Source organism: Podarcis bocagei (genome assembly GCF_964188305.1).
Source record: "Podarcis bocagei genome assembly, chromosome: 1".
NCBI lineage: Eukaryota > Metazoa > Chordata > Lepidosauria > Squamata > Lacertidae > Podarcis > Podarcis bocagei.
Genome location: NC_138125.1, coordinates 80,348,382 through 80,376,015, shown reverse-complemented (window position 1 = coordinate 80,376,015; position 27,634 = coordinate 80,348,382). Strand labels below are relative to the sequence as shown.

General features: G+C 41.8%; 2 protein-coding genes across 11 annotated transcripts in view; one reads left to right on the top strand and one right to left on the bottom strand.

Moving 5' to 3' along the window:
* The window catches only part of LMNTD2 (lamin tail domain containing 2), a 44,583-nt gene extending 39,255 nt beyond the window's left edge, over nucleotides 1-5,328 (bottom strand). Inside the window, 4 exon segments of the mRNA XM_081168328.1 lie at nucleotides 700-728; nucleotides 730-922; nucleotides 5,203-5,237; nucleotides 5,239-5,328. Of these exon segments, the coding sequence (XP_081024454.1) occupies nucleotides 700-728; nucleotides 730-922; nucleotides 5,203-5,237; nucleotides 5,239-5,313 (332 nt within the window). The 5' untranslated portion in view covers nucleotides 5,314-5,328.
* Nucleotides 5,329-5,332: 4 nt separating this feature from the next.
* The window catches only part of RASSF7 (Ras association domain family member 7), an 89,627-nt gene continuing 67,325 nt past the window's right edge, over nucleotides 5,333-27,634 (top strand). For 3 of the 10 annotated variants that reach the window (XM_081168416.1, XM_081168412.1, XM_081168408.1), the window contains exons 1-2: nucleotides 5,333-5,423; nucleotides 18,711-18,831. The gene's annotated coding sequence lies outside the window, so the exon portion shown is untranslated. Of the gene's footprint in view, nucleotides 5,424-5,447; nucleotides 5,467-18,705; nucleotides 18,832-27,634 lie in introns of those variants that run through there. The other 7 variants (XM_081168418.1, XM_081168417.1, XM_081168411.1 and 4 more) reach the window with 6 other exon arrangements.

Sequence of the window (27,634 nt, the reverse complement as noted above, 5' to 3'; positions counted from 1 at the left end):
TCTTTAGATAAAACGGGACCTACTAAATAGAGATATATGCTCCTGCGCTGCACAGGTGCACGAGCTGCGGCTTCCTTTACATCTTCTTTTTGGGTTAGCATCCCTCCTTGTGAGCCCAACAAGCTTCATTCCCAGTTTACTTTTGTTTATTCTGTCCCATTATGAGACAAAGGGCATATGGCTGCCTCACAGTCCCATCCTTACAAAACAAAGGGAACGAGGCAATTCATCAGCTTCAGTTATATACCCAGGAAAGGGTGGATTTCGTTATTTCAGTGGAGGAACAGTCCCCAAAAGTAAGTGCAAACATGATTGAGGTGTCAGCCATTCAGATGGCAAACTGCACAATTTAAGTTAACGCTGTATAAACCTTTGCAGGTGTGTGGATACAGTAGAATAAAGCTCATGTCTAACCAGCAGGTGTTAAGATACTTATGTTCACTTGGGTCTATAAAAGGCTCTAAAAAAAGAACACGGGAGCAAAATTGTGCTGTGTCAGCTACATATAAGAAACAGTGAAGCAGCCTTCCCTAGCTAGATGCCCTTGAGATGGTGTTGGACTCTACTCTTATCGTCTCTGAGCGCTGGCCCTGCCTGCTGGAGCTGAGGGGAGTTGTAGCCCAAAACATCCAGAGGGCACCAATTTGGAGAAGGCTGCTCTAAAGGTTATGAAGGAATCCATTTATGAACAATGCTTACACACTCTGTTTCTTCGGGGATTCAACAGGAGGAAGGGGAAGGACTGGAGCTGTCAACTCTTTCACTGTCCAGATTGGGGCTGAACATCACGCTGAGTTTGAGGACAGGAGAATCCTTCTCCTTTACCCCCACAAGCTGGCTGTTAGCGGCATCCCTATCTATTTCATTTATTTCATTTTCATCTTCTTCCACAATGACTTCTTTTATGCTGGATTTCTTTTCCCTGTGAAAAAACAGAAATAACTGTGCAGCATAGATTCTCTGCAAATCAAAACATTCTTTACTCTTTTACTCTTCCTATGAATTGCAACCACCAGCCATTTTACACATAGCATACGAACAAAGCTGAATTTACTGCTTAATGTGCCCTTGACTTGACAGAGAGCCTCGGCCAAAGTTAGCTTCTAGATCAGTGTACCTATATGATGCGTGCATGCTTTTGCCATCCTACTTTTAGCCACTTTAATATCATACCTTTTAATAATAGTTGATTAAAATGCTAGGTATATACCTTAAAGTGCTGCATGTGAAGCCCCTCTCTGTGTGATTCTTCTTTGTGTGTTGTCCTGTCACTCTCCCAGTTATAGTCTTCATCTAGAACTGTTGTGGGCAGCCTATGGTCAATTACATGCAGTTGGCAAGGATGGAATTGTGGGATGGCAGAGAGGGGTGAGAAAGAATAGGGGATGCCCTACCTATTTTGGCTCTGGCACAGTCAAGAATTGGCTGTGGACCACCAACCATTGGTGGCATGTAGGCCCCAGCAATTTACCCCTGAGAGAATGAGGTCCTTGACAGAAAAAAAGGATTGCTCTAGAGAGCTTCCTACTTAGAGAGATGGCACAAAACATTACAGTTTTGACCATACACTTACAAACAAGGTATCAGAGTGCAAAATCTATGTGAATTCTGCAAGAAATATCTCTGAACATGTGTGGGCAGCAGTCCATCCTCCTTCGTATGCATCACTTATTGCAAAATCCACATTCCTCCCTCCCCTTTTCTGATATTGTTTCACATATATTTCTTTTCTAAAATTTCCCTGTGTGGGTAAAAAAAATCTGAGATCGTGTATCTGAGAAAAAATGGGAGGAGAGATACAACAATAAACGTTTGTTATCCAATATATTTGGGAACTGATATGCTTTTCATTACACACACAATGAGTGCATCTATAAAACTCACTACCATATGCACATATTGCAGCAAATATCAGAAATTGTTGTTATTGCCCGTCATGTGGGAGCACTGACAGTCCCAGTTATGTTGTGTGAATGTTCAGTCATGAACTTATTGACAACGGCACGAGAATGCAAACAACAGCAACCAGGCAAATTTTGTGAATATATGGAAATGCAACAGTAGACCAGTGAAAGTTTACAACACCTTGAATAAACACTGTAACAATGCATTCCAGAAAAATATTTAATATGTTGTTAATGGGGGAAAAGCTAACTACTAAAAAGAAATAGATTTTGTTCCAAACACTTTGAGCAAGCATGTGGTATTTGGTTTATTATTCATGCATTTAAATATTTACTTTTATCAAAACCCAGAGAACAATTCAGGTATCACAAAGAAGCAAAGAATGCTGTGAGAAGATGAGAATGATGAGAAGGGTTTGGAGTGAGGTGCCCTCAGAACACGGACAACACTCTGTCCTATTTCTCTCCTTTGAGCCATGTGAGGCTGGACAGAGATTTAATATGCCAGTGTTCTGGATGAGGGATAATAAACAAAAGCTGAATCCTGACAAGACAGAGACACTGGGAGTAAGTGGTTCTCATGTCCTGGAATTAGCTGTGTAGCCTGTTCTGAAGGGGTTGAACTCCCTTTAATGGAGCAGGTACAAAGTCTCCCAGATCCAGCATTGTCTTCCCAGGTCCAGGAGGGCTCTAAATCCATTCACAGGCTGGTCTACACATGCATGTACAGTGGTACCTCGCAAGACGAATGCCTCGCAAGACAAAAAACTCGCTAGACGAAAGGTTTTTCCGTTTTCGATTTGCCTCGCAAGACGAAATTTCCCTATGGGCTTGCTTCGCAAGACGAAAACGTCTCGCGGCTTTGTTTCCTTTGTCTAAAAACAAAGACATGTTTTGTTTATAAAGTTAATTTATTTTCCCTTCAATTTTTGAACTGCTCTTTACAGTATGTGTGACTTTAAAGAGCAGTTAATAAACTGTTGTTGTACCAAATTTGGCTTTGTTTCGACTTTTTTTGACCATAGGAACGCATTAATTGATTTTCAATGCATTCCTATGGGATTTCGTGATTCGCAAGACGAAAAATTCGCTAGACGACAAAAATTGCGGAACGAATTAATTTCGTCTTGCGGGGCACCACTGTACACTTTTTTCTACACTATGCCTGGCAGCTAAATGTGTGAAGTAAATTGACTGAATTACAAATATTGTGCTTGAAAACTAATCAAAGTTCTCTTTGTGTGGTTGCATTTAAGATGGCCTATGCAGACATTCAGGTGATATTTGATGCACTTGGTCTGGGAGATGGGTTGAAATTCTTTCTTGCATAGCCCTAGATAATCCACTTTCCCTCACCTTTATTCTAAGTGGATAAAATGGAGGTGGAAAGTGACCCAGTGGAGGCTTCTGTTTAGGAAAATGGGGTACTGTGCCACCAGCACCAGCCTGCTCTCAGCAAGCCTGCGTTGCAGGGGGGTTGGACTAGAGGACCTTTGTGGTCCTTTTCAACTTGACGATTCTATGATTATTTTTCTATGATTATTAAGACCTTGCCTGCCTGCCTGCCTGCCTGCCTGCCTGCCTTCTTACTGACAACCAGCCCAGGGGGTGGCACTACTTGTCAGCTTCCTCCTCCTTAGGCCCATTGTTTCCCTCATAGAACTCAGCATGGATGAGAATAGGAACGAAAACAGAATTATTTCTCTCTGCCTGTCATTGGCTCGAGCTCCTGCTACTCCTACTGGTGTCCCGCCCTTCTGCCCCACCAGCCCCAATGAACAACAACCACTGCTAGCTGTGTTACAGGATTGTTGTAAAGGCAAGCACAGTACAGTGGTGCCCCGCAAGACGAATGCCTCGCAAGACGGAAAACTCGCTAGACGAAAGGGTTTTCCGTTTTTTGAGCTGCTTTGCAAGACGAATTTCCCTATGGGCTTGCTTCGCAAGATGAAAAACGAAAACGTCTTGCAAGTTTGTTTCCTTTTTCTTAACACCGTTAATACAGTTGTGACTTGACTTCGAGGAGCAACTCATAGAACGCGGTGTGGTAGCCTTTTTTGAGGTTTTTGAAGACTTTGGTGATTTTTGAAGCTTTTCCAAAACTTCTTTTAAACTTTTAAAACTTTTTTGGGGTTTTTTTGGATTTTGGGTTGGGGTGTTTGGAATTCAAGGACTTGGTGTTGGGGAGGGGTTTGCAAGAATCTGGAAGCTTGTGTGGTTTTTTTCTGCATTTTTATGATTTTCTGTGACCATTGGGCCACTCTGCTGTTTTTTTAAAAAAAATTCTGGATTTGAATTTCTGTGTGGTGGGCGGCTGGGGGAACAGAGGAGGAGGGGGTTCTTCAGCAAGAAGCAAAGAGTGGAAGAGGAACCTTCTTTGAGTTGTCCCCCAGAGTCTTAGAAAATGTACTGTACACTTTGTTGATTTTTAAATGATTTTCTGTCATGTTTAGAAACTTAATTTATTGTTCCTTCAATTTTTGAAATGCTCTTTACAGTATGTGTGACTTTAAAGAGCACTTAATAAACTCTTGTTGTACCAAATTTGGCTTTGTTTGGACTTTTTTTGACCATAGGAACGCATTAATTGAATTTCAATGCATTCCTATGGGATTTCGTGCTTCGCAAGACGAAAAATTCGCTAGACGAAAAAACTCGTGGAACGAATTAATTTCATCTTGCGAGGCACCACTGTAACACATAGGAAGCACCACCACTTCAAAATGGTCTCTTAAGTTATTCTTCCTCACTACTGCCACCACCAGAATAATGGTGTAATGGGAATTGGGGTTGCTTGTGCGTAAACTGCAAACTGCTCCAAGCTAGCCGTATAGCTAAAACTTTCCCTGGTTTGACAGCCCTTGAAACGCGACTGTCTTAGTCACTGGCAGAGTCCGTCAGTGGGCGGGACCTAAATTTCTTCCAACATAAAAGTTGCTTGACTCCAAGTCTCCTCCTAGATTCTCTGCGTGGAAGCCTTCTGTGCAGCGTGGGCGTGCCAGGCGGAGGTCCTGTGCTCTCTCCGCTGATTTCACTGGAAGAGTCTCTGAGCCTCCCCTCCGCCTTACTCTCAGCTTCCCCTTTCTCCCTGGTGTCCCCTGTATTTCTTTTCCCCGTGGAAGCTCTCTCTCTCTCCTTGCTAGTTCCCTCCCCTGCATCACTGGAGCGACTTTCCTCTCCTCTTCCCTCTGATGGCAGTTCCCTGACAAATGGGATCCAATAACTAGGTTTGCTTGCTTATGTTTTCCCAATCAAATAGTTGCTTATCCCCTCTCTGCCCCATAACCCCATAACTCACATGGCTATCTTTCCTCTGCTGTTGCACTTAGGGGATGAGCTTGGTGATCCTAGTACTGTTGGTTGTGTCTCTGCCCCAGAGGCCTAGCAAAGTCTTTGTTGAGGTCACCATAGTAACGTAGTAAAGGAGTGGGAGACAATGAAGTATGATGCAGGGAGGGAGACCAGAAGGAAAAAGACCCATTGAGGAGGGTGTTATCTTGGGGCCTTCCTGAAAAATCCGTAAGTCACAGAAGTGATTTAGAAGGAGGGGAACATTTCCCCTGTATGTAACTTCTTTTTCATACGAAGCAATGTTAGTTTAGATTATGGATTCTTGAAATCATCAGCTTTGTATTGACATATTGCTCATACTGTGTTTCCACACTTAACTCCTCCACGCACAACACAACATACCCCACACAAACACATGCCATTATAATTGAGAAAACTGCAACAGAAAAAGAATGAACGGGAAAATAATAATAATAATTTATTATTTATACCCGCCCATCTGGCTGAGTTTCCCCAGCCACTCTGGGAGGGAGAAGGGAGTACAAAAGCAATATTTTGGTTTGTGTATATATGTACACCTGTGGTTTCTCATTGCAGCAAAATATGTGAACTGATTCCATTGAGAAATAGTTTGCATATGTGGTTCAATCTTGATGGTTCATTCTCATATGCAACACTTCATGCGATGAGCAAACTTATGTGGATTGACGACATGAAGCATGGCACCCCAAGAAAGGGACACCAATTCTTTCACATAGTTCTTAAATACCAACCAACCATGTAACCATTCACTTATTCTACATAGGAGAAATCCACAAGAAGTTTAGGCAAGGGCAAAGTGAAGATGGAAGTGAGGAAGGGTATGTTAAGACTGTATGGGCACCCAGACTCAAACAGAATGGATTGATAATTCATGTGACAAAGAAGGTAACATGGAAAAGAAATAATTGTGTAAGCCTACTAGACCACAAAATATGGCAAGTGAACCCACAACCTTTGAAAGAACAACAAAGGGTTTCTAACACTATTATAGCTGGATCTGATCACTTTAGTTCCTGCTCACATTACACTCTCTACCTATATGGATAGGATTTATCAACAGGATGCTGTTTTAACAGAGTTGGCTTCTCTGCTTGAAGCCTTCATAAAAACACTTGTTGGCTGAGTTCCCAAGACAGATCGTTTTGTTGAGTTTGCAAATGGAGTGTGTCATATTGACAAAGCAGCAAAGGCAATAAATTATTAAGAGTTCGTCTGTAAAGGCAGAGGCATAAAACATGCCAAATTCTCAAACGGAGCAGAAAGTATATATATAGCAAATCTCCCTTTTTTGGTATTTGTTACTCCTTCATCTCTTTCAGTCTTTCCAGGCCCAGGTCACATGTCACAGTAAGCCATAGTTTACTATGAATACAGAGATGGTTGCTGCTTCACTCTTCCACTAGTGGGAATGGGACTGACAAACCATGCTTTCTGGCTTAGTATTATATCAGAACTGGGGGTCGAGGGTAGTTTTGTTCCAAACTACAAATGGTAAGCCAAGAAAAAGCTTTGGCTTAGCATCATAATTTATTTGGAATGAACCTCAGTCCCTGGTGTGGACATGATGCTACGTCAGGGATCATGGTGCTCCCAGTTATACTAGGAGTGCAGTAGGAGCCATCTGCTCCTGGACACACGTGCAATATCACCCTCCTGTTGGTGACCCCTAGCAAGGGACATTTAGGGTCATACTACTCTGATACTGCCTTTCCCTCATTGTTCCTGTGTTGTAACTTGCATTTTGTTTCCGCTTCTGCATATAGTGCTAAACCATGGTTTAGAGTTATGTTTGCACACAGCCATAGTGTTAGATGAGGATAATTTTCTACACAAGTTGGAAACTCCTACATGGCAGAACTATCTGGCTGAAATGTTATGAGCCTGTTTAACACAGGGGTGGAACCAAGAAGTGGGCCCAACCTACCAAGATATGATTATCTTGGGGGCTCAGTATTTAACCTTTTACTTGTGTTAGCTAAACAGAAAGAAATAAAGATATTTAGAAAATTGGCTTTATTGTTTAAAATAAAAATTAAATAAATTAATAAAAAGGGCTTTTCTTGTATGCACACACAAATATAAATACATGCACACACTTATACACAAAAACATATATACCATTAAATAGATGACAACTGGCTCCCTAATGTCTCATTTTATTTTATTTTTGGTTTATTTGTCTTGCCTCTTGGCTGGTTAAAGCTTCCTGAGTTAGAATCCCACCCTACAGGGTAGGTTAGACTGGATGACCCCTGGAAGTTAGTTCCAGCTTAATGTATCTATTATAGTCTTTTTCCTTTGGTGTTTCTTGACTTTGTTTTTGGCCTCAAACTCAATGGGTTTGTTGACCTAAAGTTAACATTTAGCCTCCTTATCTTTATATCCTTTTCTTTTAGACTTAGAGAAGAAGATACAACAAAGCATATTTGTAGAGATTTGTCATCCAGTTTACATTCGGCTTGAGTAGGGCTTTACCTGCTTTTGTGTGTAGAACAATAGAAGTTTAAATCCCTCTTGTTGACCACAGATTTCCGCATCATAATTTTAGCTTGTTGTGCAGTGCAGTCTTCACAGCGCATCTGAGTGTTTCGCAAATGTTGACTATTGCTACTACTTATTGGAGGAAGGAAATCTGGGTGTTAGAATTCTATGCTTTTAGGAATTGCAGTCAGAAAAATGTTCAGTATGCTCTTCATCTCTGCCTTGTGACCTGCCAAAGAATCTGACATTTGATTTGGCTTCTTAAGCAGGATGACTCTTTTTTAAATATAGTAATCATTGCTAGAGATAAATGCTGGAAGCAAAAAGTGCCCAAGTGCTTTTATCCCCCTCCCTGCCAAGGAATGTGTAGAAAATCTGATAAATGCATGGAAACCAAAGTGGGCTTTGAATGGGATATTTTGTGGTCAGGATTCAAGGCTTCCCGTACTAATGGTTCTGATCAAACTCAGTAACTTTGGACAAATTTTGTAAAATATTGCAAAATTTATTCTAAGCTCAGAATGTACATTTTCTTGCTGCAGAATTTGGTTCACATGTGCAAAAGCAGTCTAACTTCAGGCCACTATTGATTGAAGTTAGGAAATACAGCTGTCTAGAAGCAATAAAATAAGTTGTGATCAGTATAACGTGGGCTGTTGACAGTTCTTCAATATGTCCCAAGCTTCCCATTTCACTCCAGCTGCAGACCAGTTTGCATGTTTCTGCTCAATTTAAGTAATGAGGGATGACTTATGTGTAATAAGCTTGTTATCTTTCTTCCTCCCCCCACTCTGTCAAGAAAGGGTGCTGTGTCAAAGTTTCTTTTTCAAGCTGTCTAGACATTTTGACATCTTATGACTGCAGAGCAAAGAAAATCAAGTGTCTTTCCTGTAATTAGAATTTTGTTGCTTTTGCACCCCCCCCCCAAGGAATTGATTATAAGACTAATATTGTCTTGGTAGGGGGTTGAGGGAGAATCCAGTGGGGGGCATAATTGCTCCCTTCATTTCTGTTACTTACTTTTTGTACTGTCAATTGATGATACTTAGGAGAAAGAGAAGGGGAAAGCCAAACATCATGACATATTTTGCTTTATTTGCTCAAGGTAAGGTGAAATGGGGACCGTTTTCAACGTTTAAGGGCTGTTTTAATTGCCCGTGTGTAAAATGTGGTTGTGGGTAACATTTTATATCCTGTTGTAATATTTTCTAAAAATAGGCAAAGATTGGGGACAAACTAAGTTGAGATAAAGTATAGGCAAAATCTTAAATATTTTGCAGCTAAAATGTTTGCATTTTGTTCATCCATCAATTGCATAAATCGGCTTTTTTCAAATTTTTGCTCCGATCCCTTCCTTGGTTGCTAATACAATTTGTTGATGCTGTTTCAAAGCCCAACTTCTTACAGTTAGACTTGCTAATTGGATTTTTACTTTACAATCTATTTAGTCTCCTGTGAACATACAGTATGAACCTTTAACCCAACTCAGCACCCTCCTAACTCTGATTCTTGTTCTAATAACACATCCACCTGAGCACGGCAGTCTCTGGCCTCATAACAGAGCCTTGTGTTGGTTTCTCTAGTCTGTTGCAACTGTTTTGGGAGAATTGGTATTGTGTGCGTCTCTCTGACAGGTGGCAAGGTAAGGGCCTTTAAACCTGTAATGTCATTTCTAATCTCATTCTACTCTGTGTTCTAGTGTGTTCTAATCTTCTTTGCTATTTACAGCCTGTGCGGTGGTATAGAGATCAGTGTGTTTTAAAACACAAAATCAAAACTCCTCTTTTTTCATGTTTTAATGTATCTCAGGTTGGCCATAGCTGAACATAATATCAAGTCACTATCACTACCACTTTACGCTTGCTAGCTACAAGCTTGTAAATTTGTACTTGCACGGTAGCCTGTGACAAGGAGGAATAAACTCCAGACCAGCAGCAATGCAAGCTTTTGTAATGTACAAAATACAGTGGTACCTCAGGTTAAGAACTTAATTCGTTCTGGAGGTCCATTCTTAACCTGAAACTGTTCTTAACCTGAAGCACCACTTTAGCTAATGGGGCCTCCCGCTGCCGCCGCGTGATTTCTGTTCTAATCTTGAAGCAAAGTTCTTAACCCGAGGCACTATTTCTGGGTTAGGGGAGTCTGTAACCTGAAGCATCTGTAACCCAAGGTACCACTGTAGTTGATTGTTTTTCTTCTTTCTCTGCATTGTTTTCCCCAGCAGTATGAGTAGTTGTGTAGGCTGTTATTTTTACACTACAGTTTGTTGTATCTGGATGAAATGGCAACCTGTGGTTAATAAAAAATGCACCCAAAAGCTTCTGAATACCTTCTTGTAGCTGTGCCAGAAGAAGGGATGAATGGGAGTTGTGTAAGCCTGAGCATGGTCCATTCCCCTCACAATAAACCATGGTTTCTTTTGACACTTGAATGCAGCCCATGGGTGGGATTCTGGCATCCATGCTTGGAGTAAACCAATCATTGATTTTAATGGCTCTACTTTAAACATGAATAAGTCTCAATCCAATCCAATCGTTTTATTTTTCCATCAGTTTCTCATGTAACTGTCCAACCTAAGCTCTTGTAGCCTCCATTTTTAAATCTTTGTGACCTTACTGATTTTGTACTTTGCAGCATGGTAGTGTGTTGCTATGGATGCGATTCACAACAGCATTTTTATCTGCAGCTATATATAGCTATCTGCATTGGGTACTTTCCTGCTCACTAGCTATAATGTTGACTGCTGTTTCAGGGAAAGAGACCCACTGCTATGGATAGGATAGGATAGGATAGGATAGGATAGGATAGGATAGGATAGGATCCATTAGAATTCAAGGGGTTTGGAGTTAACATGGAGAAAGTGGGGTGGTATGGATTTTAGATGCTGAAGTTAGCATTTACAACATGTTTGTGACTACTGGCTTTCCTAACAGCACGTTTTATTTGATCAACATTGTGTGCTTTGATGAACTGGATGGTAGGAAGGAATCCTTTAGGAATGAGATAAAGGGCATTATCACACAACCAACAAATCGAGAGGTTTGACTTTTATGGGGGTGTTAGTATTTGAAAATGTGAGAAAAGGAAATAATGACATTCCATTCTGAATACATTTGCCTTTTGGGAACACTCTTCCTCTAGTGGGCAGGAGTGTGAGAGCAGCATTGCAAATCTGTTAGGTGAAACAAGGAAGCATGCAGGCTAATTCTAGATACTCGTAAGTTAATAATGGATCAGCATTGTGATAGCAGAACCTGAAGGAATAGTGCTATGATAATTTGTTGGGGAAGGGGATCCAGGACCCATCTCTGGGTGTGCTCCTTCTCCCCATCATCACAATGAGGACTCAGGAGCCTGAAAATTTGGGAAGCCCATACATTGCTAACCAGATGTCCACCATTACCAGAAACTACAGTATACCTGCAACTGCTGTGGCTGTCTCAAACAACAGAAGCCTGACAGCAAACCCTTCTGAAGAATTGTCATGGACTGGCTGGACACAGAGGAATGGTGGGAGGAAGCAGCTGGGGAACCCTCAAAGGACGAAGGCTCAGAGATTGGTGGTGAGACGACAATGAGTGGGCAGAGGGAGAAGAAAAAGAAGATTGGGAGGACATGTCAGAAGCTGAAGAGCTAACAGGGCTTAGTGAAGTGAACAGTCCAGAATCAGAGCTAGAAGCTGCAATAGGAGAGTGTGATGAGGGAGGTCAAGAGGCAGAGAGATGAGTCAGCCTGGTGAAGAGGCATGGGTGTCTCCCCCTTCTGCTGCGACAAGCTCTCCTCCCCACCCCGCAGTCTCCCAGAACCAGGAGAGTCATAAAGTGGGAGAAGCAAAGACAGGCACACAGGCACAGTCTCAGATTGGAAAGGTGGGGACTTAGGCCGCTTTGGGGAGGAGGGGACCTTCAGTCTCAGCAACTGCTTCATGGGGGCAAGTCCTACTGAAGAAGAGTTGCTGTGCTCATTAGGCCTGATACTCCTATGGAGATCCTGGTTTGTTTGTTTTCTAATAAAGAGTTCACTTCACTTACTTTGTGTGATTTACTGCTGGTTCGTTCAGAAATAACTCTTTGGGCACATGTGAGAGCTATTTACACAAACGGTTAGTGTTTGCAATGCATACACCGCAGGGCCAGCCTGCCCATGAGGTGAGGCAATTGTCTCAGGGCTGCTGGTTCCAGATAGCTGGGAGCGGTGGCAAATCCAGCTCTTGAACAACGTGCTGCTCACTGCCTCTGGCAATTGTTGGCCGCCTGCTCTGCTGCATGTCCATTGCCCTCATGCCCATTGCCGCTGCTGCAGGCAGTGGATGTGTGGGTACATGGCAGGTGCAGCATTTTCTGTTTTGCCTCTAACGATAAGACACCCAGAGGCAGCCCTGATACACTTGTTTTAGTGCAACCAGTGCAACATCTTTGCACTGGTGAAAACCAGTACCACAACCCAAGGCAAACAGTGAACTGAGGCCTTTTTCTGTTGAGTTGTTTTAATTTAGGGAAAGTACGTCCAAGAATGGTTTTCTTGGACCCCAATTATTCTAACCTTGTTACTTATAAATTGGATCAGAATAATATATCTTCTACAGAAAGCTGACAGAGTTCTTGAATTTTGGAGCTTAATAATATTATAGAAGCTTGCATTGATAGAACAATTTTGAATTACTTCACATAAACATGCATTACATTAAAAAGTAAATCAATACTTCTGGGCCCACATCCAAGACCTGAGGTGTACAGTGCACTTCATTTACGCAGTCCCACTTCTCTAGTTGCCTTGTTCTTACATAATTTTGCTTGGTATTCTTTTTTGGAATAATATCTTTCAAACAAAGTCTATAATACTGAACTAAAATATTGCAAAGTTTGCCTCATGCTATTTCAGTGGTCTCATTTGCACATAACACCAAACCATGGCTTGTTTAGCTTAACTATGCTTTGGTTAAATGTTTGAACCTAGCCTAGCAGATTAATCATGTTTTTTTTCCCTGTCGGCAAACCATGATATGCAGCCATGGTTTGTTTTTGGCTGACAAAGCATGGCTTGTTTTTAACTGTAGTTTGGTGTTATGCTTGATTCCAACAACTTTGTCTAATCAATTTGTGTGGGGCCACCTCCCTGCTCATAAGGCTACAAATAAATGAGACAAGCAGAAGGTTTTAATAATGCATTTGGTTGGCATGCATATTTATGGTATGACAAAGTTAAGGTGCATAGGGCCTTTAAAAATCACATTGTCAGAAAAGCATTATACAATGTTTGGATTAGATATAAAGACTTGATGGAAAATAAGACTCCTAGATGGTTATCGCCTTTGGAAGCTAAAGCCCTGAAGAAACTTAATATGGAAGCCAATTGGCCAAAGTATTGGGAAATTTTGGAACAAGAGGGAGACAAATTGAAGTTACAGAGCCATGAGAAATTGAAAACCAAAGTACGAGATTGGCTCCATTATTATCAAATAATGGAGGTTTATAAACAAGACAGGAAAATTGGCTTCCAGGTGGAGAAATCAAAACTAGAAACTGAACTGTTAGAACCCAATACTAAGAATTTGTCAAGAATGTATAACTTGTTGCTGAAATGGAATACACAAGATGAAACAGTTAAATCAGCTATGATTAAGTGGGCACAGGATATTGGTCATAATATTATGTTTGCTGACTGGGAACGGTTGTGGACCACCGGTTTAAAATTTACGGCATGTAATGCCTTAAAAGAAAATATTATGAAAATGATCTATAGGTGGTACATGACCCCAGTCAAGCTAGCAAAAATCTACCATTTGCCTGACAATAAGTGTTGGAAGTGTAAAGAAACTGAAGGTACTTTCTATCACCTTTGGTGGACGTGCCCGAAGATTAAGGTTTTCTGGGAAATGATATATAATGAAATGAAAAAGGTACTTAAATGTACTTTCCCTAAGAAACCAGAGGCCTTTCTCTTGGGCATTGTCGGCCAATTGGTGCCAAAGAAAGACAGAACTTTTTTATGTATGCCACGACAGCAGCAAGAATACTCATCGCAAAGTATTGGAAGACACAAGATTTACCCACCCTGGAAGAACGGCAGATGGAGGTGATGGACTATATGACATTGGCTGAAATGACTGGCAGAATCCGTGATCAGGGGAAAGAGACGGCGGAAGAAGATTGGAAGAAATTTAAAATCTATCTTAAGAAATATTACAAAATTGATGAATGCTAAAATGTTGAGGTTTCTAGAAAGAAAAGGAGATTACAGCGACAAAAGATTAAGTAAAAGAAAAGAATAAAGAAGGAATACATTTGATAAAATTAAGTTTAGGATTTGCTGAAATAATTTTGGAAATTGGGATGCAGAAAGGGGAGGTTTGGGGGAGTCCGAGAAGTGAGGTTTATGAAAAAAAGGATATGAAATTATACATGTTTGTTTGTTTCTTTATTTGTTTGTATTGTTCATAAAAATTCTGTAAAACCAATAAAAAATATTTTTTTTAAAAAAAAGACAAGCAGCTGGAAAACCAAGCTTTGGAGAATCAAGGCACATCATGTTTGCTGGTCTGTGAGGCAACTTATGGTTTATTAAACATTCACATTGTGTATGAATTAAACTGTGAGAGTACATCCTTGCTATGTTCTCTGCTATATTGCTTATGCTAGGGCCAGTGTGTAATCAGTTCTATGTGGGAAGTAGCAACAAATATTGAACCTTGGGGAACTTGCTTGAGTTGAAGATGCATATTGGTGGTGCTGGTATTACTCTTGATTTTGCACGAACTTTCACGGTAACTCAAAATAAGCAGGCTGAGTTTATCTGGGTGAAATAGTTACATAGCTCATGAGTATGCTTTCAGCTCTTTACACAGGGGATCTTTTATACAAAGAACCAAGGCTTTCTCTGTATGCGCCTAAATCCAAGCCCGGTGTCAGCATGTGGCAACTTTGAGAAAGTGAAGCCTGTCTGGGACCCTCAATGCCAGGCAGTTTGGAGCAACTATTTCCCATAGTGCTCTGGGACACTGTAGAAAAGTAAAATGGCCACAAACTCAGTGTGCTGTTTATTGCCACTTCCAGGACCATTTCACAGGACCCAGGGTCGGAGGGACAGGGGCGAAACTAGGCTTTATTTAACCCGGGTCAAAGACTCAGTTTGACACCCTCCCCCCCCCCATTTCATACACCAACACACAGGCTGGGAGTCTCAATGGCGCTCCCTCTGGAGGCTTTACCTGGGGCAAAAAAAACAGTTAGTCCACTCCCACCCCCCATAGCTCTGGCTCTGCGGAGGGAGTCCACTCCAGTGCAGTTTTCTGACTCAAACCTGACCCTGCTTGTGTTTATCTTCCACTTCCAACACTTCTTCATAGCCTTTATCTGCATGAATTAAGTATATCCTGGGTCAGGCACAGGAGGCTTCTGAAGAGCAGTACAAGCCTGATACTTCTCTTCTAACTTCTCCAATATTTAATAAGTTACCTGAGAAACAAGCTCAGGATGATGAGCTAGAAACTGTTGTAGAGCTTGCATTCACAGTAAATCACAATTATTTCTTGGTTCACTTCATTTTGCAAATGAATTTACGTAGTCAAGAAGAAAATCCACATTTGGAATGAATAATTAAGGCCATTTTGCTCTCCTCTGTGGCAGTGGCAGGGTAAATGAATATGTAATATGTGATGCTGGATCTCGGCACAGTCACAATACACAGAAACCACACGCAATAATCCAAAACTGTGAGCAGGAGATTTGAAGCTACAATGCCCTGGGATTTACTGTGCTCTAAATACAAATTTGAGGCATGGTTGTTGTTTTTCAGGATACTAAATTCAGTAGCAAGTAGTGGTAATGTAATTCATCCCGAGAGTCGTGTGTGCCTCTGTTTAATTATACAGTAGCTGGTCCACATAAGAGCTTTATGAGCTGGCTTATGCTTTCAGACACAAACCCAAAGCAAATCAGCTGCACTAACAGTGCAGCATGCAATGGACTCTTACACAGTGGTACCTCAGGTTAAGAACTTAATTCGTTCTGGAGGTCCGTTCTTAACCTGAAACTGTTCTTAACCTGAGGTACCACTTTAGCTGATGGGGCCTCCCGCTGCTGCCGCACCGCCACTGCACGATTTCTCTTCTCATCCTGAGGTAAAGTTCTTAACTCGAGGTATTATTTCTGGGTTAGCGGAGTCTGTAACCTGAAGCGTCTGTAACCCGAGGTACCACTGTAGCTTGTTTTGCAGAGTTAGAAAAACCAAAACCAAAAGCCACACATGTAGCCTTTAGTTAAAGCTGTAAAAGCTTCGGCTTGTGCCAAAGGCACAAATTCGGTTGTCATGTCAGCACCTTTCAATTGCATCAATTAGAAGAGCTTGAATTACATTTCTCATTTAATATGCATTCAGATAATTAGAAACTCTCCCCACCCCACCCCAATGTGGAGATGTGATTATCACAGTGAAATACAACCCTAAGTCTGGGTTATAAAACAGATGATTCTAAACCCCTCCTCCATCTTTTCACAATAATGTCAAGTGATGGACATCCTGTGGCAAAAGAATCCAAATCTCTCATATAAATTATTGGCATCTGAACTGGTAGTGACTCACAAGGAACAAGACCTCAGGGCCATAGTGGATAGCATGTTGAAGATGTCAACCCAGCATGCACCGGCTGTGAAAAATGGTGAATTCCATGTTAGGGATCATTAAGGAAGGGATAAAAAGAAAAGAAAACTGCCAATATCAAAACACACTTATACTATGGTTATACTATCTCATAACCTATGGGGAGACCACAGTTGGGGCAGTAGGTACAGTTTGGGTTGCCTCACTTCCAAAAGGTTATTGTCATCTGGAAAAATTCCTGCAGATGTTCATGCCCTCAAGCATGCTTGTACCTCTCTCCCCCTCCCCCACTCTGTTTTGGCAGCCTGAGTTTGCTATTTGAAGGAGTGATATGACATAGCATCAGGTAACCTGTTTGGTTATGCAACATGCTCTCTATGTCCCAAGGGCAAGACAGATACAGAGAGAAAACATATAATTTATATGCAGTGGAGCTGATGGGGCAGAAACAGATGTATGTGGATATACAGGAGCTACATGCACAGTAGGTGGCCCCTGCTCATTATTCAGTTGTGCTGAGTGAGACTAGGGCCCTTTCCCACACAGTTTATTGTATACACACCATATACCTTCCCTCAAGGCTGTGCTTCTGTTGTGGGAATATGGTAATGCTGCGTACTTCACATAGCAATATAAGGGGAAAGTTTGTTTCTCTCCCTCTCCACCCTTCTGCTATTCACTGCATTTTTTGATGTTGAAATTACTGCTGAGTAGAAAGTGGTTATCCAAGTGCCATTGGTGTGTTTGCATAATGCCCCTTCCCTTTTTGCCCACACCAAATTCAGCTACTTTTATTGGTTCTTATTTTGTATGCGGGAATTATTTAGAGGTTATGTGCTTCAAGCAGGACCATTAGGCAACTGCTGCATGGAGGTCAGGGGAGCAGTGGAAAGCTGTTGGAAAACAATTGTGTGTCCCACGAGGCCTCTTAAATGTTTCCTAGGCTAGTCTGCTGCCTCCAGTTGCAGTGAGCTAACTATACCGTCTTCATTTTTGAAAGAAGAGTCAATTTTCAGTCAGCTTCTGTTCACGGGGTGCAGGATGCTACCTTTAATGTTTGCTGTTTTGTTGCATTTTTATTGTGTTGGAAGCTATCCAGAATGGATGGGGCAACCCAGTAAAATAATAATAATAATAATAATAATAATAATAATAATAATAATAATAATAATAATAATAATTAATAATAATAATAATTTGCCTCAGGCTGCAAAATGTCTTGGCCTGGCCCTACCTCCCAATAGGAGCACTAATTGACAGACATATGGAGATGGAACTCTATGGAGCTCTGCAACTTGTAGGAAACCTACCCCCCACATGACAACTCTGAGCCAGTATGTGAACTTCTTACAACAATGTTGTGGTGTAGTCATGGTGATGCATTAGCAGCAGAGAGTGAGGGGGCTTGAAATACTCAGGCTCTGACCATCTAATGTACATAATTGTGGTTTCTTTCCTGCATCACCCCTTTTGCAGCTTGCTAAACTTGTTATTCCAATTTCTTCTCCCAAGAGCTCCAAATTATACAATTTGGGTCAGGGGTGCTGGATAGAAATTTTGTACAGGGCCCAGAAAATCCTGTGGGCAGTCCTTCTCATGTAATCATATTATTGAAAGGGAGGAGGCTGAGCATTAGCGAAGCCACACCTTTTGTCCTCTCCTTAACAATATCTCTCCATTTTGTGAATATTTGTATTTTTTGGAATTGACATAATTCGCTACTTCATTGTGGAGCACACGTCTTTTTTGCCTTTTTAAAATAAAGGGTAGATGTATGTGGACAGCCACACAGCCACATCTTCTTATCTGGTTGTAGCTGTGAAATTGCACTGTTGTCCTCGTGAGTGGGACTCGAGGGAATATCGTGCAAAGGAAGAAATGCAGTTGGAGCACACTTGGAGTGGCTGTGTGGAAAGCCCCTAGCACTTGCCTCCTCGGGCCTCGACTGACTGCCCTTCCATTTCTGGTCAGGTTAGCTGAGTCAGTAACTTTCAACATGAAACCAGCAGTTAGAGTCAGATGTGAAATGACGGCCAGATAAAAGATTAAAAGTTTTAAAATCAGATTTGCGGGAAGTGCAAGGCAGGTTCAGTGCATTGGCTCAGCCTCATCCATTCTCCTCTCGTGGGCCCTTTCTCCCCCCTCCCCTCCCACTTGCAGCTTTGTGGGACAGGGCTTAAATAGGATTCCCTTCAAGAGGGGCTCTGCAGGAGTGGCTGAGGGGGGGGGTGGTGGAAAGCGTTGGAGTCATACAAAGACAAGCTCCCTTTGGTCCTTATGGATATTGTCATGCTTTTCATTCAGACAGACACGGACGTGTCACATGACCTAGGGCTGAGAGCCATTCTAGCCCTGAGGCCTGATTGGTCAGTGGCTCCTTTTTTGAAAGCCTAGGTGTCCGTGGCAACGAGAAGCAGATCAGCCATACTTTCCTGGGCTCTGAGACGAGTGCAGCACGGACAGAAGAAAGATCAGCAGCACACAGGACCACAGCAGCCAGCAGGACTTTCTTCAGGTACCTATTGGCTGTTGGGGGGGGGTGAATGGGTTATTTATTTATTTGTTTATTTATTTATTTATTTCTAGTCAAACTTTTTGTACGGCAAATAATTGTGTTGGTGAACTTAGCAGTATTTTCAAGTGAGGTGTTATCATTCTTCCCAAAGCCTCACTGAATGCATCCCTGCTTTTATAAGAGCTGTTTTACAAGACTCTTGGGAGTTGCACCTGTTATAAAAACCTGTGTAAATAAGTATTATGTTGGAGTTGTATTACACGTGCCACAACCCTGTTTCTGCTTCCAGAATTTTTCTCGCTGTTCGTCAAAAAATAAATGTGTGCATCAGTGGTTTTCATAGATGTTTAGACACCAGTTTAACTCTCAGTGGGGTCCTAGCGTCTTTCAAATGTAGCATTAGAAATTCCCTAAAGGCATTTGATTTACAGTTTAATCTGAAGCACATATACAGTCCTGAATTTGGAAGTAACACCCGACCTACTACAACATGGAGTTCAGCTGAATTTTCTTCCAAGTATGCTTGCTTAGGATTGGATGCTCAAGTATATGGAAAAAGAAACTTTTTTTCTTTTGGCCTCTTGAAACACACCAACTCTCTCTGAATTGGTAGAAAACAATGGCCAGAAACCAAGCCTCTTAGGGAGAAACTAGATGTGGGCAGCCACATGTATGCATGCATGTGTTTGTCATATTCCCATATACGGTAAATGGAGGGTGGAGGTTTCTCCCCCCCCCACACACTTTTTTTTTCTTTTACACACAAGGTATGTGCAGTGATTCTCAAGTTGAGATTCCTGCATTGCAGGAGGTTGAACAAGATGACCCTTGGGGTCCCTTCCAACTCTACAATGTTATGATTCTATGTGCAAGGAAGGGGGCCATTCCATGTGTCACCTGACTGCACTTCGTTGCTTGAAACACTTTTCTCCCCCACCTTGCTCACATCTGGTAGCAAAGCTGGGCTGGAAGAGAAGTCATTTAAGCAATGGAACTGAGTGAGGTAAGGAAGGGGAGGGAGAATGGTTCTGCTGCCCCACACCAGCTCTCGGCATAACATTACAAATACACCCCCTGTATTCCATGTTTTTTATATATATCTGAACAAAGAGGACACATGAATAAATGAATGTGGCTGCCCTGTCTTTTCTCATTTAGCCCTAAGGCTGCCATCTCACTTACTTCTGAGTAAGCATGCTTGGGATCTTGCCGTAATAACCTGATCTAAGCATATCTCCTTGGAAACAAGTTCTTTTGGTTTTTAATAGGAGTTGCAACAGCACAACCCTATGCATATTTAGTCTGAAGCAAGTCCAACTGTAAGAAGTATTCTCTGTGAGGGGCCGTGTGTACAGGACTGTGGCCTTTATTTCCACATCAAGTGGCCTTTATAGTATTTCAGCCTAACATACAGTTGTAAGATAATGAATGACCATGTCCAAAATTACGGTAATTCCCAATTGGAGGAGCAGACCTTCTATGTGGCTATGTTAAAACGATTTTCACAAGGCTTTGTAACAGCTCAGGCAGGGTTCCTGGAAAGGTGCTTTAAAATGCACCTGATTTTTATTTGTTTGTCTTATGTTAGACTACTCTTGGTGATGAAAAGAACAACTAAAATTATCACGTGCCTGATCCAGGGCTGCTAAACAAATTACAGCAGCATAAGGAAGTACGCTGCTTCTAAAATATCCCGCCTTTAATGCTAAAGAGAAACCTGTCAGCACAAAGCTGTCCTCTGTTCCCCTTCAGGCCAGCAGAGGAGTGAGTTCTGGGGGTGCTTGGTTAAGCCAAGAACAGGAACCACTGGTTGAGGGGAGCTCACTTTAAAGAAAGGCTGGGAGCTGCTGCTGCTGCTGTTGTTGTGTAGGAATCTGAGAGTTAATTTGGAGAAAGACCTTCAAGGATGTGATGTTACTGAATTTCAGGCAAGTTGTTGACAAGCCAAAACAATGCCTTTGCAAACAGGGAAAATCCAAATTAAAAGTGCAGAAGTTATTCTGGAATGTAAAGCTCAATTATTGTAGTTTGCTCCACACTCCTTGCTCTGAGCAACTGGTTGCTTGAATTTGCACCTCAGGGTGCAATTCTGTGTTACTCCGTGTTACCTCAGTTTTGGGTGAGGTTAACTTGTACACAAATAATTTGTTAGGCTGCATCTGTAGAACTTGACATTTGAGATTATTTCCAAAGATGAGAGTAATGGAGTGCAGTCAGTATCTGTAGTACCAAACCTTCATTTTCAGCCAAGCATAGCAGAAGCATTGACAAGTACCCTATGGAGAGTTATTGCTCAGCTCTCCTGTTTTAGCTTGTTGCTCATCACACTCAGAAATGTTGCCTTGCTGCAGCCCTTCCTATGAGTGTAATCAGCATAATAGCCTAGATTGGTTCCACAGCTTCTTCTCTAGGTGGTTGGTTCACGGGCTGATGAGAGCATTTTCTGGCTTTGATGGTCAGGGATAATTAATTTACGATGTCATATAGATCAGGCTGTACATTTATTTCTTCTATTTGCCTCAGAAAAAGACTATAATGTACATTTCCAGATGCTGAGGGCAATTTTGGGTGTTGAGTACAACCATTCTGGAAGAAGTCCATTGCTGATGGTGGGGTTGGGTGTGTTTTATATATCAGTGACTTTAATCTTTTGTATACCTACTAACTTTAATCCAAGCTTTGACATGGGACCCACTATTAAGTTTACTCCTCTTATTTCCTCTCTCAGCCCTTTTCTGTATCACCCTTCATGCAGCCTAGCCAGCCCTTTTGCACCAGCTGCTGATGTACATGTGTCCAAAAACCACCATCTTAGATGACATTGCACACACAAACACAATGCATGGCTTTCCTCCCTTGCCAGAAATCAGTATCAAAGCATAGAAAAAAATAGAAATTGGTGTGAAAAACATAGATGCATAAAACTTTGGTCAGATTGCAGCCCACTTCTGGGTCATGACTTATGACCCAACAGCTGAAGGCTGCTCAGTGTGCATAGGTTTTTTTACAGGATAAAAGTGTATAGGTCCTTGCATAAAATTCAATATGCAAAACAACAATGGAAATTGAGGTACATGGAGGCAGAGGTAAACAAGGAAAGAATACATACCTAATTAAGGGCAGATTCACACCATAGATTTAAAGCACAACACATATTTAAAGCATGTGACTCCCCCCCCCCAAGAACTGTGGGAATTGTAGTTTGCCCCTCACAAAGCTACAGTTCCCAGAACTCTTAACAAGCTGCAGTTACCAGGATTCCCTGACAGAAATCATGTACATTGAATGTGCTTAAATGTATGGTGTGGATCTGCTGGAAGTTACATGTGCTTGGACTTGGTTACAGCCCTCCACACTCACCCAGTCCCAGCCGTTAATGGGCAGGCGCTTGCATGCTGGGCGCATGTGGGGGGTGCCTGGTTCACTCCCCCAAGCTTTTGTGCCCAGGGCCACAGCCCCATGCTATGCTAGTGGGTGAAGTGAGCTATTACCAGTGGAGAATCATGTGAAACAAAATAAGGTGGTACAACAACCTTTGCATACTTTTCTTTCCTTGTGATGTATGTAGTAAAATACTATTGATCAGTAATTGAACTTGATTTAATTCCGGTGGAATGAAGATCATTATCTGCAATCCTGCACTGCGCTAGATTGTTTGGTTGATATAAATTACTCCTACAAGTAATTACTGCAATAAGGGCAAGGGTAGTAGTAAATTTCCTCTCACAGAGTTTAATAGTGATATATGCTATTTATTATTTATGGCAGCGTAAATCTGTAGCAAGGTTGATTAGGGTGCAATGATTTGAAAGATAAGGGTATAGCTGCTAATGATGAACTAGTGGATTGAAGACGACCTGGTTAATTGAACATTAGCAAAAAAGATGTACTGTACTGACATTATAACATATTTGAAAGCAACACTGAAGATCTGATGAAAGTATATGCAATTATGTCCACATTTAGAGCAAAGCAAGCATTGTTAAACCTTTAAGCGATGATTGGCCAATGCTTATCTTTGCCTCAAACTACAAGAGCTATGGACTTAATTTCACTGGGGAATTATTTCTCAATTCCATCGATGTTTCTTCCAGTGCAATCCTGTTTGCCTTCAGCAAATAGATTTTTCAAGCTCAGAAATAGATATGAGAAGCCTGGAACTTCAGGACTGTAATCCTGTAATAGTAGTAGCAAATGAGCGCACAAAATGTAGCTACCAACTGTTTTAATTTTTCAAGGGCAGTTGGTAGGAGTACCAAGGGTCATCTAGTCCAACCCCCTGCAATGCTGGCATCTCAACCAAAGCATTAATGACAGATGGCCATCCAACCTCTGCTTAAAAACCTCCAATAAAGGGGAATCTACAGCCTTCCAAGCAAGTCCATTCCATTGGGAAACAGCTCTTACTGTCAGAAAGTTCTTCCTGATGTTTTGTTGGAAATGTAAAAGTGTTATTGAAAAATTACCTTCCACTTACCTTCCACTTTTTCATGCTTTCCCCCTACACCTGTTTGCAGCCATTGTTCCCATAAACCTCTGGCACATTGGGTGAGGGGGAAAGGATGTCTCCATTGCTGTGACAACCAGGCCAATTCTCCTTTGCACTACCAGATTTACCCAAATATGCATCCCAGTGGGAGTAAAGTGATTCAAGAGGAACTTCAGCATTTTGATATGCATTGAAATACCGGTACATTATTTTTAACAGAATGCCTATTTGGGTATTTCAATGTGATGGGTGCATTCTTTATTCACTCTGATAAGTTCCATACACTTTTGTCAACAGATGCAAAAAATGTCTAAATGTACCTTTCTGTTTTAACTGAGCACCCGCGAAACTACCTGTACAACAGAAGGCAACCCCCCCGCCAAACCAAATTAAAGTTTTGATAATACAGGATTGTTGGCCTGAAGGTTTGACACTATGCATGTTTACCCAGAAGTAAATTCAAACTGAGTGGGGATCAGCTGCTTCTTCACAACTGCATGGCGTTTTGCTCCAGCTGTAATAGGAAATGCATATTTTCTTCATGCTTTCATGGTAAGCATGCAGTGCCAACAGCAGAACAGGTCGTCTTCAAAACCATGTGGAAACTCCACCTTTTGCATCTGAAACCTCCATTTCTACTGTGCTTCAAGTCCCAGCAGGTTCCCTTGCCTTCTGCTCTGTGCTCAAGCATGCTTGAGAAGTTTTTCTGGAAAAACTTAGATTACCGTTCCCAGTGGCTTCCAGAAGAAATGAAAGTGCATGATAAATTAATTCCCAAATTCTTATTCTGAATCTAAAATCTGCTATCCTAGGAGTGGGGAGCCAAATGTGGCCCGCAGGACTCTTCCTCAGACCACACCCCTCACTGACTTTGCTTTGCACCATCCTTGAATAGTTCTGGCTGGCTGGAGTATGTTGTCTTAAACTCTGTTAATGTCTGTCACTTGCATGGCTGGAGGGCACAGAGGGGTGGGTGGATGTGTAGGAACTAGCCTGCTGTGTAAAGTTAAAATTTACATTTTATGTAAATGTACTCACATATGCTTTTGGCCCCTCCCAATGGCATATGGCCCCTGGAAGATTACCCAGAGATGAATATGGCCCTTGAACACAAAAAGGTTCCACACCCCTGTGCTGTCCTTTTGTAGAAGGGAAATTATAATAAAAACTAGTCTTCTGCTTCATCTTGTGATCAGGAGGAGTTAGATGACAAAGATAGCAACCCCTCAAGCATTTATAGATTTTAATCAATGTTTCTTCTTTGCCTGTTTCCTTTGCTGGAATGAGATTTCTGTGAGGCAGTGAAATCTTCATAACAGGCCAACAACTAAGCCCTCCTCTGCTGTCTATAATGGTTCCCCACCTAAAACAGCCCCCTGGATTGTGGTCGTGTTGTTTAGTCGTTTAGTCGTGTCCGACTCTTCGTGACCCCATGGACCAGAGCACGCCAGGCACTCCTGTCTTCCACTGCCTCCCGCAGTTTGGTCAAACTCATGCTGGTAGCTTCGAGAACACTGTCCAACCATCTCATCCTCTGTCGTCCCCTTCTCCTTGTGCCCTCCATCTTTCCTAACATCAGGGTCTTTTCCAGGGAGTCTTCTCTTCTCATGAGGTGGCCAAAGTATTGGAGCCTCAGCTTCACGATCTGTCCTTCCAGTGAGCACTCAGGGCTGATTTCCTTAAGAATGGATAGGTTTGATCTTCTTGCAGTCCATGGGACTCTCAAGAGTCTCCTCCAGCACCATAATTCAAAAGCATCAATTCTTCAGCGATCAGCCTTCTGATTGTGGTCATAGCCAACCTATTTCTTCTTCTTCTTTTACTTTGTTTTGCTGATTATACATGCACAAAAGCTTTTGAAGATGTGACTAAAAGGAAGCAATGGCATCTTGTGCTTGTTCCTTCCCTTTTGATTGCTCATCCAAATGCAACAGGGAGACAAACACCAGCTCTTTGTGAGAATAACATTGTCCTATGCCCTGGGGTATCTATCATGAATGCTGTGTATTTATTACATCCTTTTTTCATATTATGCATTCAGCAAGGCTGGAAAATAATTGTCCCAAGCCACTCTACCTGTCAGACAGATGCTTAAGTTAATGATGGATTAAGCTGCTTTTGGATGGAAATACTGTTAAAATGGGTTCTAAGTAGCTCCATCTCCTTATCCCTGCTTTACATTTTAAAAAAGGTAGATCCATGTTTAAAGACATGAATCTTCCATAGTCATGTGTAGTTTAGATTTGAGCTGGCAGGAAGCCACTGCCAGTCCTAGCTCCTTGACCTTGCTTCTGTCTGAGTGTCACATAGTTGTGCAAGCACATATTTATTAGGTTCACACCTAGGTGTATGTAGATAATGAATGTTTCATGTATGTACTGAAAAAAATACAATGCATGTAGCATCTCTCAGAGTTGCAACAGCGTATTGCTCCTTTTGGAAGTGTGTGAGAATAATTCAACCATTGCAGTTTCATCGCAAGAGTTCAGGTCTGATGATCCCTCTAGAGCCCTTCTCCTCTTCTATTCACGAGGAAGTACATCTTCTGTGCCAGAAACATTTTCAGGGTGCCTACACTTTCATTCGGGATGAGGGTGGCGCTGTGGTGTAAACCACTGAGCCTTGGGCTTGCCAATCGGAAGGTCAGCAGTTTGAATCCCCACGATGAAGCAGTTCAAAAGCACATAAAAGTGCAAGTAGATAAATAGGTACCGCTCCAGCAGGAAGGTAAACGGCGTTTCCGTGCACTGCTCTGGTTCACCAGAAGCAGCTTAGTTATGCTGGCCACATGACCCGGAAAAACTGTCTGCGGACAAATGTTAGCTCCCTCGGCCAGTAAAGCGAGATGAGCACCGCAACCCCAGAGTCGTTCACAATTGGACTTAACTGTCAGGGGTCCTTTACCTTTACCTTTTTACACTTTCATGGGCATAGCTAGGATTTATTTTAGAGGGGCAAGCTTTGTTTTATGGGGGCAGAACCAAGTTTCTTTGCAATGCAATTGGTCAGTTAGTCAAGTATTTTTATTTATTTACTTGATTTAGGGGGGCAGCTGCCCCCCTGGCTATGCCAATGGCACCAGGTATTTGGAAGAAGAAGAAGAAGAAGAAGAAGAAGAAGAAGAAGAAGAAGAAGAAGAAGAAGAAGAAGAAGAATTGTTGAAAGGACCAGCAAATCAGTCTTTTTGCAACTTACTGACTCCTCTTATTGAAGTACTTGGAAACAATACCTGGTCTCTGTATCAAGGCATCACCTGGTGCCTTCTTCACTTTATCTGACCTTATGAATGTTAATTACAAGTAGGCAGATTCTGCACTGGACAAAGTTTTTGTCAGAACCAGATTTTTATTCTAATTAATTCTACACCAACTCCCGTATTTGATCCAAAGCTCAGCAAAATTCTGGAATTACTGTTCCAGGACCTGTAAAGGACTGCTAAGCATCAGTGAAGATGCACAGAGGCTTCTGGCAACTGGTCAATGTTGACATTACCAACATTGACATGCAATGCTCTGGTGGGCTCTGCACATGTGCAGTGAGAGTGAGGATCATCCTAGACCATGCAAAGCCTTCCTGAATGTGCGTGGTGCACAGCTCTGCAATCTCACCTCAGTCCTGTACTTCAGGCCTCTTTGCCAACACAACATTGCCACATCAGTAAAGAAGCTTCTTTGTACATATGCAGCACTTAGCATGACATGGATGTCTTTTGATAGAACAGTACTGGATTCTAGTAAGTGCCAGTTTGTTTGTTTTGCCACTACATCATGAATAGAACTGTTGTTTCACTGCCAGCTTCTATCTGGAACAGAATTTGACAGCAACTCGATTGGCATGTTTGTCATCACTTTCTCTCATCTCTAGAGCTTGTTTGTTTTGAACGTTTTTTTATAATTCTTCATAATAATATCAGATTACAGGGTGTTGTACAACATACAACATATAAGACAAAAGACAAGAAAACAGCAGATAATTCTTCACAACTTCAAAACAAACTACAACATGTGCAAGATCGGTATGTGATCAGGCACTTCAGATATTTGGGTCTCAAGCCATTTAGGGCTTTAAAGGTGAGGAGGAGCTAAGGAACAGAAGAGTGAAAAAATAAATTTTATCACCCTCTATTGAAGATCTTCTCTTTAATCCTGTTTCACAGCTCCCAGGACATATACTGGTGCCCCTTAGTCCTGTCCCTGACATTGTTTCTGTCTTAGCAGAAATATTGTCCTTCTAGATTTTACAAGGTTTTATTTATTGCTTGTAGCTGAGGTTTCATCCTTAATACAGATCTATAGTTTACAGAATTAGCCACTA